Consider the following 11,825-nt stretch of genomic DNA (forward strand, 5'->3'; position numbering starts at 1 on the left):
ATTGGAATCATTTTGCATTGGAGTGCATTGCTTAAATCATTGCACCTGCAGTATTTCCCAAATCTATAGTATGCCTATTTTATATTTTAAAAATGCTCACTCAAAAACAAGATTTAAAATGAAGAGATTTGATTTTGTAAGTACCATTGCCTGTGGTTGTGGAATTTGCCATCAACAGGATATCAATTCAGGGTTCTTAGAGATGGCATCATACAATCAGATCTAACCCCAATATACAATTTCTCCTGGGTGATTTAAAAGAAAATGCAAGAAAAAAAATTGCACTATTTGTTTTCATCTGCACCTTCCTGAATTTCTAGCAATAGTCGCTATTGCAACTGAGCAAGTGAGAGGAACTTTAAGCAGTTTGTTTAAGTAGAGCATGGATTGATTTGCCACAAGGAAAAACACAGCCATGGGAAAAACAGCAATCCAGCTCAGAATTAGTTAGGACTATTTGGATCCACTAATGTCACAGCCTTGATTCAAAGCATATGAGTAAATGTCAATTGTCCTCAACATCAAAGCAGCATTTGACCAAGTACAACACCAAGAAGCTTTAACAAAACTCACATCAGTCAGGAACAAAAAGAGCCATGCAGTGATTAGATTTGTATTCAAGACAAAGGAAGGTAGCTCTGTCTCAGGAAGCATAGCAGTGCACATCACTGTATGAACCCTCAAGAGTGGAGGTCTCAGCCCAACATCTTCAATGCAGACCTTCTCTGCATTCTTAAGTGGTTCTCTTAAAATTTGGATATGATTCATGGGATATTATTGATAGGAGAGGGTTAGAGAGATGTGGGTCAAAGGTAGGCAGGCAGGCCTAGTATGGTAGGACAATGTGGTCATCATGAGCAAGTTGGGCTCTAGAGTCTGTTTCCCTGTATCTTGACAAATATAGCTACACTGCCTTAGCAAAACAGCTGCTTTTGCAGACCCACGACCAGCACTTTTTCGCAGGGTCCTTCCTATTGTCCAATCATGTCAATGGCTCAGTACATGATTTAAACAGCATGCAAAAGTAGCCAGCATTTTAAGAACTCCCTGAAACCATGTGGGTCCATGACAACTATGGGTTGCAGACTCTAGGAGATCAGCGGCCAGTGCAGGGTTCCAAAGCAAGAGAATGCCCCTCCATATCCCCTACCAAAAAGGAGAAGCCTGTGAGATTACCCTACAAGGAAGGTATCCATGGCAGCAGACCAACAAAGGGCTCATAGGCTGAAGGTCTATGATTGTAGGTTGCTGGAGACTGGAAGCCAAAGGAATCACAGAAGCTGTAGGCAACTGATGATTGGCAACGTGGGAGCCAGGTATAGGGACTGGGATATGAGAGGGTTCAGAAGGCACTAAAAGCTTCTTGGTTGTTTCGGAGGTTTGGATTTAGGAGCTTGGGTTTGCCAATGGAGTGAAAAGGAGGCTGTGTGGCTGCAGAGGCTACCAGGAAAGCTGGAGGCAAATCCACAGACACCCAGCGTCTCTGATGGGGACTCTCTTTTGCTTCTCTTTCTCTTATTTTTGGGATCACCAGGTTCACCTTTTCATGTGCCTCTATGGCAGGCAAAAGTTGATGAATTTTGTGTATTATTACAATTTATGTAATTGTGCATGACAATAAAGGAATCTTGAAATGTATTGAACATAGTGGAATGTTTCATCACTGTTGTTGAAGACCTAACTAGGCCTTCAAGATAATGTATACCCTTTATAACAAAGGAGTCCATTTTGCCCCCACTTCTTTCACTGAACTCAATATACATCACAAATTTATATAGTACTGCTGTAGGAGTCAATCAGCCAAAACTGCACAAGCTTTCAATGCAGAATTCTTAAATGATTCACTAGACTTTGGCCATCAATGGGTATTCCATCTATCCCAAGGGTGGCCAAATTTTTTTGGTTGTTGGCCAAAATAGAGAAAAACAATAGGAATCACAGGCCAAACAATATTAAGCCTGGCAGTTTTCAACCCGTTATACTGCAAGAAAAAAATGACGTTTTTAGACTAGAAAACCCCTGCTCCATCAAAAATTCATCTTATATCAAAATAACTATATGACATGTCAGAACAATTTAACTGTTGACATTACTGTAGTGTGCTGGCATATTACAGTAGGCATTTCTGTATCTGCTGCTCTTACATTTAATATAAATGAATACAATAAAACTCTTTAAAACTCTCAAAGAGCACTGCAAAATAAAAAGCTGGGTGCAAAATAAGAACAGGAAAAAAGATCAAGAAAGGGACAAGGCTGTCTCCAACATTTTTCTACAACTTTCAGTGAGTATAGTTCATGGCCCAAGTGCCCACTTTAATGATTATGATGAAATGTGTAAATCTGTAGAGAGGCTATTAAAGAAAGATAAGGCTATTAAAGTTTACAGGTTTCACACATTTTCCCTCGACTTCTGTGAAAAAGTATTCATTTTCTCTCCGTGTCTGATATTTTCAGTTCTCCCTTGCTATTTTCCATCTTTTCTGTTCCACCACATTTAATCAATTGAAGTAAATGTTTTCATTGATAAGCAACATTGCAATGGTCAGTCTAGTGCAGTGCTTCTCAACCTTTTTCTTTCCACTCACATAACACTAAGTAATCCCTATGCCATTGGTGCTCTGTGATTATAAGTGAGGGATTGCTTAAGGTGGTATGTGAGTGGGAAGGGAAGGTTGAGAATCACTGCTCTAGACTCAATTGTTACTGAAATATTTGGCTTGAGAAAAATGGTAATTGGCCCATTTCCTTTGGATTTATGAAACTGTGCACATAACCAGTCAATTAAGTACGATTAAAACAGTGGTTTTCTTAATTATATTATATAATTTAGATATCACACCTTTTGGAGGGAATTTTGAATATAGTATAACCTCTAAAACAGTCGTAGTCTCCCGATTGGGAAAAGAGGGTAAAGTCGAAACTAAGAAACTCCTAATCTGCAAATATCGAAAGAAATGATATCGAGGTAAATCATATTTCATGGATAATTGTTCAAATGACATGAAAGAGTTATCCAAGAATAAATCCGAAAAGCATGTTATACCTTTAACTTTCCAGAGTAAATAAGCTTGATCAATTAGAGAGGGATGAAAAAGGAAATTTAGTACAATAGGAGTTTCCAAGATAAAATGACTTAGGCCAAAAAATCTCCGGAATTGAAACCATATACGTAGTGTATGTTTAGCCATTGGATTATCAATTTGTTTATATAATTTAGTAAGAGTAAAAGGGAGAGCAGCTCCCAAAATAGAGCTAATTGAAAAATTTTGTATCGGTTTAATTTCTAAATTTACCCAATGGGGATTTAGAGATAATTCTGAATAATTCAACCAATACCTTAAGTAACTAATATTAATTGCCCAGTAATAATGAGAAAGCATCACATCTGAGTCTTAATTGTGTGAATGTATACACAACAGTATGTATATTTTTATCTTAATACCTTATATTGGTGTGGAGCAAGAGTTGCAAAATCAAATTAGTATAGAAACAATTAGTTTTTAAACACTTTTCAAAGTGTTGAGAACAGTCAGTGTAAACCTTCTAAGATTGATCAAGTTGAAGAAGCTCTCCTGCCTAGGTAGAGCCAAGTGCCACTCATGCTGATCAGTGAGGAAAGGGGTGAGCCAGACCTGGGATGAAAATCAGAGAAAGTGCAGGTGCTAAAGTTCAAATTTGTTGTCACATGTATCAAGATTCAGTGATTAAGTTTGTTTTGTGAGCAGTCCAGCAAGACATCTTGTACATAATACAATAAGTCACTGTAGAAGTACAGAGTTATAGAGAGAGATGCAGGTGCAGAGCAAAGACAAAATGATGCTATTGTGTATACGGTAGTGATTAACAAGTCCTAGGAAGGACTGTAATTCTGATTTGTTATTTGGGTATGGGGCCTTGCGAATGGCTTCTGTTCCTGCTGGATTCATTCACACACCCTTGTTGATTGTAAACCCAAGATACGTTACTGATGTAGGGAGAGTGTGTTTTTGGCTGCTATTATTTGCATTATACTTGACCATACATTTTCCAAACACTTTGATTCTGTCTCCTGTAACAGATCGTAGAGTTATTTCAGTTGTTTTTAACCGGAAGGTGTGGTAGCATGCGTTTCTTTACATGCAACAGCATTAAGGTCACTTTTGCCCCTATGTCTAACTCCTTCTTCAGGGGGATGCCCATTTATTTTTAACTGTATAAAGGTTGCTGTGTTTCCTCTGTTTATTCTTCAGATCTGTAATATCTCAGGAGCTGAAATTTCAGGAACTTGAGTGCTCCACCACTCAAGGTCAGTCGTTGGGCTGTTATCGTCATCATTGTTACGTTGCCTCTCTCTCTGCAATTGTTTTTACGTTAGCTGCCTGTTTATTTGCGGGCCATCTGTGCTTTAGAAGTGGACATTTAGCTTTGATATGACCTTCTGTTTTGCAATGGTTGCATTTATAATTTTTGAAGAAACAGTTTTCTGGTCGGTAGTTGTATTTCCCACAACAGAAGCATTGTTGGCAGTAAGACCTCCAGACCAATAGGTCTGGTTGACCCACATCCAAGTTTTTATTTGCCATTTCAGAGCTGCAAGGCAACACTGTATGCAATTAGTAATGTAACGTCTTCATACATTGCTAATAATTTTTGCCTTGCTAAGCTATTTGCCAGCCCCTTCACTAATCTGTCTTGCAACGCCTGATTTAGAAACTCCTCGGAATGAGTGCTCTGCCAGTTTGCGTAACTATGCCAGGCATTCACTTACTGTTTCTCCTGGTCCTTGTCTCCTTTCATAGAATTGCTGCCTTTCTGCCATAACTGGTGGTTTGGGGCTTAAATGGTTCCTGAGAGCTGTGCATAATTTGTTGAATGTCTTCGTCTCTGGATCCTCTGGGACCAGCAAGGTCTTAAGGAAGTTGAATGTTTTATTGCCCATTATATGGAGGAAAAGAGCACGTTTGCAGTCCACTGGACCTTCCACATATTGTGGGCTACACAGTAGTGGTTAATCTGTTCTACATAGTTATCCCAAGTTTCTTCTACTTCATAAAATTCTCTGAACTTTTCCTCTGCCATCTTGGTGCACTTTCGCCTTGATCTTTTGGGGGGGAATTTGTTGGGATTGTTAGGTAGTCGTTTTCTAACTTTCTTCTGTTGTTTTCCTTCTGCATGGAGTATAGGGTTCAGTTCGATTCGCGTCGCCACTGTTGTGTATGCACTCACACAATTAAGACTCGAAGATATGATAGTTTCTCATCCTTTACTTCTATTAGACTAACATAGCTACTGACACACATGGTCTTATATGGAAGGGTGACATCATGATGCCCACGTCATGATGTCCAGCAGAGGGCGGGCTTGAACCCAACACTCACTAAAGCAAATCAATGCATTTATAAAAATGCATTCACATTTCAAAACTTTGTTCAAGTTCAGTAATTGATTAAAAATAACAGATATTCTTTCCATTTACCAGAAAACTCCCTCCTTCTACTATCCAATATTATTCATTCACCTCTCAAAATTATGGAGATGTCAATTATTGTCTGGTAATACATAAAAATTTAACTTTTTTTTTAAAAAAGGGTCCGACAAAAATTTGTTTGCCTGATTTATTCTCCAAGAGGCATTCGATTTACTTAATTCTATTTTCGTACATACAGGGCTATATGGTAAATTTCAACAGGGGTGTGGTGGAAAGTGTGCTAACCAGCTGCATGTTGTGAGAACACCAGTACCCCTGAGTGTAAAGCCCTCCAAAAGGTAGTGGACAGAGCCCAGGACATTACAGGTAAAACCCTCCCCACTATCGAATACATTTTACAGGGAACGCTACCATCAGAGGGCGGCAGCAACAATCATCAAAGACCCACACACACGTTCTGTTCTCGCTGTTGCTATCAGGAAAGATGTATCAGTGCCACAAGACTCACACCACCATGAAAATCCTCAATGACAATCAGAGACCTTTAAGGACTCTTACTTATACACTTTATTGATCTTCTTCGTTCTCTCCATATTGCACAGTTTACCTTTGTTGTCGGTTTTCAGTTCTTTTATTTGTTTATATGACTACACTGTGTACAGTTTATTTTTGCACTGCCAATTCGGGGTAATTCTGCTGCACCTGAAGGGTTGCATGTGATGTTATGTATGTCTGAAATCTATTCTCATGGGACCGGCATCACTTGGAATACACGGAAGGCTGCATAAGTAAAATAAAATCCTCTGTCAATTTAAACTGCCGCTCCATTTAATGTCCATTTTTAATAAACGAAACTACCTGTTTTAAATGTATTGTCATTCTGGCTGGCCTTACCTTGATGTTGTGATTGACCAGCACGCAAAACAATGCGTGACACAGGACAACTGTTGCGTTAAGGACATAACCACAATGTTCACGGCAGCGTCAACTCACCGGCCTCCCCGGGTCTCTGGCTGCACAGACCTCTGACGCACAGTTGCTCCGAGTTTGCAGCACACCGAGCGGCGTGAACAGCGCACCTCGCTGCCCTGAGCGCCGCCATCTTCGCCTTCACCTCTGCGAGACACAGAGATAACCTTCCGCTTTGAGTGACGTCGCCACACGGCACTCTGGGAAATGGAGTTTTCCGGGAGAATGTGCGTGCACACGTGTCAAGGGCACTGCCCTGAGCGCCGCCATCTTCGTCTTCACCTCTTCGAGGCACAGAGGTAACCTTCCGCTTTGAGTGACGTCGCCACGCGGCACTCTGGGAATTGACAATCAGAGACCTTTAAGGACTCTTACTTATACACTTTATTGATCTTCTTCGTTCTCTCCATACCTTTTAAACTGGTATTTTACTGCTCTAACTTAGTGGGGTTGTGTCACTGAAATGAGAAGGCCCAATTACTCCACCGGCTCTGTAATTCTCTACCAAATTCATTGTAACTCCCCAAAACTGAATCATCCTAATAGTGTGAAATATAAAGATGAATATTAGTAACTCTACTTTATGAATGTGCCAATCCATTTTTTCACTCTTTGCATTCCAAGTCTTTTCTCTCCCCATCAGTCCTCTTCCCTCATTGTACAGCCTGAATGTATCCTAATTTCTACATATTCTCTTCCTATCCTTTGTCTCTCCGCCCCTTCTATCATTGTGACTCTTCGTTGAATCGAGTTTCTGGATCACCAGGGAAGGCACCCAGCAATCCTCTGGGATGCACTGAGGACTCCTCCATGTCTTACATCATCCACCTGGCACCAAGGGGAGGGCATTCACAGGCATTGCCCCACCCGCCACCAATGGTGTCTCTTTAGCGTCCACGCGATACAAGCACTCACGTTTATCTGTTACGTCAGAGGAAAGGGGAAGTATGATGGCACAGGTTCATGGTAGGTATAGCACCCCCCTCCCACCCCACCGCTGAGTGAGTTTTCAAATTGATGGACTATCAATAATCACAAAAGGCTGGAGTTGTTAAACTATCAGGCTTTTATTAATTAAAGACTGGAAAAACAATCTACCTTATTGACTGATCGAAGCAAAAAGAAAGGGGGAGCATGCAAGGGGCTATGGGTAGGATCGGTCTCAGGAGGCGTGTCCAGCCGGCAGCAGCCAATCATGGCATAGTAGTGGTTTACCACACAAATGTCAGTTTGTGTCCGCCTTCGGTTACCCTAATGCCCCTGATTAGATGTTCTGTCCCCGATTCTGCCATCGCCCTCTTCCACTTCAATAAAAAAAAATATTCTCTTTATCAAGAAAAGCCACATGGTTAGTGTCATGAAGTCAAGGCGAGATGCAACTCTAAGGTCCTTTGATCCTGTGAAACCACATTAACCCCTATTCACCTATTTACATCAACCCAACACTCATTCCATTTTATTCTCCCCACTTGTCCATCATTTCTTCCAGATTCTGCCGCTTACCTACAGACGAGGGGTCATTTACAATGGTCAATTAACCTAGCAATCTGCGCATCCTTGGAACTTGGGAGAAAATCAGAGCAAACCCACACAGACACAGGGAAAAGGAGTAAACTGAACACAGACAGCATCTGATGTCAGGATTGAATAGAGATCACTGAAGCTGTGAGATAGCAACTCCATTAGGTGTGCCCCTGTGTTGCCATTTCCTCCAAATAAAATGTTTTGCTTCATGAAGTTCCTTTTACTGGAGTAAGTGGAACTTTCTTGGCTTCAATTCAATTTAACTCTCCCCATGCAACATTTTCTCCTAAAACACCAGCGATATCAAATAATGAGGAGATGGAAAAGTTTGAGGTTTTGTTCATGGGCGGAACTGGGATCTTCTGTGAAGGAGTCATCCAATCAACTTTTAATCTCCTTGGTGTAACCTGACACTTCAAGGCCTATTCACCATCTTGAAATTAAATCACTGTTCCCTCATTGTTCTTGAATCTAAATCCTGTAATTCTCTATGCATAAGCATTGTGGAAGCTCCTTCCCCAGGACACAGTATTCAAGAAGTCAATTCACCAACACCTTATTTAAAACAATTTAAACAAATACCTTTAAAAAAAAATTCTTTACATTCATTCTGACCTGTTTCTTCAAAAAAAATTACCATTCAAATAAAATTATATTTTGTTTTTAGAGGTTAGTTTTACATTATGCCTGATTAGTTCAATGTTAAATTTAATACATAGAACATTTCTGACAAACAAATGTAAGGCATTAATAATATATATTTTTTAATTTCAAATCCTTGCAACTAATCAGGTCAGAAGCCCTTAAATGATAATGTAGATATACTAACTAGAAAATATATTTTTATACAGTTAGTTCAAATGAAACATAATTCTGACTTAAGTATTGTGAGCAGACAAGTGTAACATTACAATTCATAGTTAGTATGTGGCTCTTTATAATTTTAAGAAGTATTAATCTGATATTGGTTGTTATTTATGCATTAGTATCACCAATTTTAAGCAACTGGAATCAATTGAAATATTTGGTACTACCTGCTCCCTTGACAAATGAAATTGGCAAATGAATTAAACATTTCAGTTTTTTAATCACCAACTAGTGTGTTTTAAAAATGTCTATTCGATTTTGTGTTTAGAAAATATGTGCATGTTTTTTCTTTCTCTTTGTGCTTTTAGTTGAATTATGGATGGCTCAGTGAACATTAAATAGATCTACTTTTGGTTGAGTTGTGCTATCCTGAAGTTTTTTTTTCTTTAATTTAGTAGTTAATGTTTCATAAAAAGATATATATATTTCCTAGTTCAATAACATCCACATCAATATCGATATGCTAAACAATATACTCATCAGCAATGATAACAAGTTGACTGTATATACTCTACAGTGTACATAATGCACATATGCAGCCGAACAGGTATTTTGTTTAAAAAAGACTACAATAGTATTCATAATTGAATTAAATGATATAATAAATGCAAAATATAGCTAATAAATACAGTTATGTTCATGCAAAACAAAAGTGACTTTACAATGGTGCAGACAGCCCTTTTGTAGTGACAGAGCTGCCATGATCAATGTAATCTAGCAGCTTTTGGAAAGAAGTTCATTCAAACATAATTTCTCATAGTCCAAATTTATTCACTGTGTGCTCACTTTCTCTCTGCACAAATTAAATACATGATAAGGTGCCTTTTAACTGACAGCAAAGCATTCAAAGATTCAAATATAATTAATGATTCAAGATGTGCTGTTGTGATTTTATGCTGTCAACATATCTATTCTCCAAAATGTAGAAAAGATAAAGGCTTGTAGTCATGATTCTGCTGATGACCTTCACTAATAAGTGTGACATTACCCTTGGTATTGTTGGTACAACATTTGACATTTGATTGTTCTCTTGCTAAGTGACTATCTATGGTCTGAATTATTTCAATAAAAGTCAAGCTTACTTCTAGTTTAATGAACTAATATTGGTTGTTGAATTCTCCATCTGTTGCAATTTCAATTGGACTTTTTTTTAACTAGTTGGATGTGAAATAGCTTTATGGGATGATGTGTTAATCTGATTTGTATTGCTCTTGTCAAAACAGTATTATAGGTGAAGATAGATTACTGTTATAAAGATAACCTTTATCCTTGTTTTTTCATAACTGACATTATTTTGATCTTTAAAGATCATACTTGGTAATCCTCTGAAGTGGATTCTTGACCTAAGGCATTTTCCTCAGGACATATAGTTTATGGAGTTAATTCAAAACTGTTGGTTGTCAGGCACTGCAAACTGTGCCTTGCAGCAGTTGAAGGAGGAATAGGAGATGTTGGGCATGAGATGTATGGAGAGAAACAGAGTTCCAGTTCCTCATATAGGGAGTAGTACAAATGCTGGAAACTTTAATAAAGGTGACAGGAACGAGTGTTATCAACCAATGGTTTATGTTTTCCTGAGAACAATTTCTTAATGTATTCAGAAAGCTCAGACATACTCCATGGGTTGTATCGTTCCAAAAGAGAAGCATTCAAGAGTTTTTCTCACAAATCTAATTTTTCATAAATTTTGAAGATAGATCTTCCTGGCTCTGATAAATTGTTTGTTCCTACTTATCTGATTATTTTGCATGTCAAATAAAGCTCCATGGCCCAATTTTTCCCTTAAACGTTTTTTGAGGGCATTTCCTCACATTCATTAATGTGGTTGACCTCAGGAGCTCTTCCTATGAAAGTATAGGTGATGAATTGATCAAAATGCTACACAAAATTGGAGATTATGGAGCAAATGGCTGCTGAAGACCTAACTGTGCTGGGCGGATCACGTCTCCAGAATGGAGGACCATCGCCTTCCCAAGATCGTGTTCTATGGCGAGCTCTCCACTGGCCATCGAGACAGAGGTGCACCAAAGAAGAGGTACAAGGACTGCTTAAAGAAATCTCTTGGTGCCTGCCACATTGACAACTGCCAGTGGGCTGATATCCAACTGTGCATCTTGGCGCCTCACAGTTCGGCGGGCAGCAATCTCCTTTGAAGAAGACCGCAGAGCCCACCTCACTGACAAAAGACAAAGGAGGAAAAACCCAACACTGAACCCCAATCAACTAATTTTCCCTTGCAACTGCTGCAACCGTGCCTGCCTGTCCCGCGTCGGACTTGTCAGTCACCAACGAGCCTGCTGCAGATGTGGACACACCCCTCCATAAATCTTCGTCCGCGAAGCCAAGCCAAAGAAAGATTCAGGAATCGAATGGCAGCAGGAAAAAAGCTGTCCTTGTGCTCGCCTTTAGGCTCCTGTAACTTTTAACTGATGGTAGCAGAGTGAAAAGGGCATGGCCTGGGTGATGAGGGTCTGTGAGAATAGAGCCTGCTTTCTTTAAACACTGCCTCATGTAGATGTCCTCGATGGAGTGAAGTCTGGTGCCTGCGATATTGCAGGCAAGTTAACAACCCTCTGGAGTTTTTTCTTGTCCTGAGAGTTGGCACCTCCATACCAGGTAATGATGCAACCGGTTGCTCTCCACAGAACATCTGTAGAAATTTACAAGTGACATACCAAACTGCCCCAGACACCTCACAAAGTATAGTCACTGGCAAGCCTTCTTTGTGAATGCTTCAAAATGGAGGCTCCAGGACAGATCCTCGGAGATGTTGACACCTAGGTATTTGAAGTTCTTGACTCTCTCCACTACTGACTTCTTGATGAGGACTGGGTCATGTTCCCCTAGCTTCCTCCTGAAGTCCACAATCATCTCCTTGGTTTTGCTGATGTTGAGTGTAATGTTGTTGTCATTACACAGTTCAATGAGCTGATCCTTCTCCCTCCTGTATGCTTCCTCATTGCCGTTTGTGATTTTGCCAACAACTGTGGTGTCATCGGCAAACTTGTAGATGGCATTGGAATTGTGCCTGACCATACAGTCATGGGTGTATAATG

The 11,825-nt window shown here is 39.6% G+C and overlaps 1 protein-coding gene and 1 long non-coding RNA gene across 2 annotated transcripts in view; one reads left to right on the forward strand and one right to left on the reverse strand.

Annotated features, from left to right (window-relative positions):
- mrps22 (mitochondrial ribosomal protein S22) overlaps positions 1-6,542 on the reverse strand; it is a 38,850-nt gene extending 32,308 nt beyond the window's left edge. The window contains exon 1 of the mRNA XM_069896663.1: positions 6,403-6,542. Within this exon, the coding sequence (XP_069752764.1) occupies positions 6,403-6,511 (109 nt within the window). The 5' untranslated portion in view covers positions 6,512-6,542. The remainder of the gene's footprint in view (positions 1-6,402) is intronic.
- LOC138742371 (uncharacterized) lies at positions 6,362-8,115 on the forward strand. The gene is made up of 2 exons (XR_011344115.1): positions 6,362-6,677; positions 7,868-8,115. It is a non-coding gene; the product is annotated as an uncharacterized lncRNA (long non-coding RNA).
- Positions 8,116-11,825: the final 3,710 nt, after the last annotated feature.

This window comes from Narcine bancroftii, chromosome 9, assembly GCF_036971445.1.
Source record: "Narcine bancroftii isolate sNarBan1 chromosome 9, sNarBan1.hap1, whole genome shotgun sequence".
In the NCBI taxonomy this organism is placed as follows: domain Eukaryota; kingdom Metazoa; phylum Chordata; class Chondrichthyes; order Torpediniformes; family Narcinidae; genus Narcine; species Narcine bancroftii.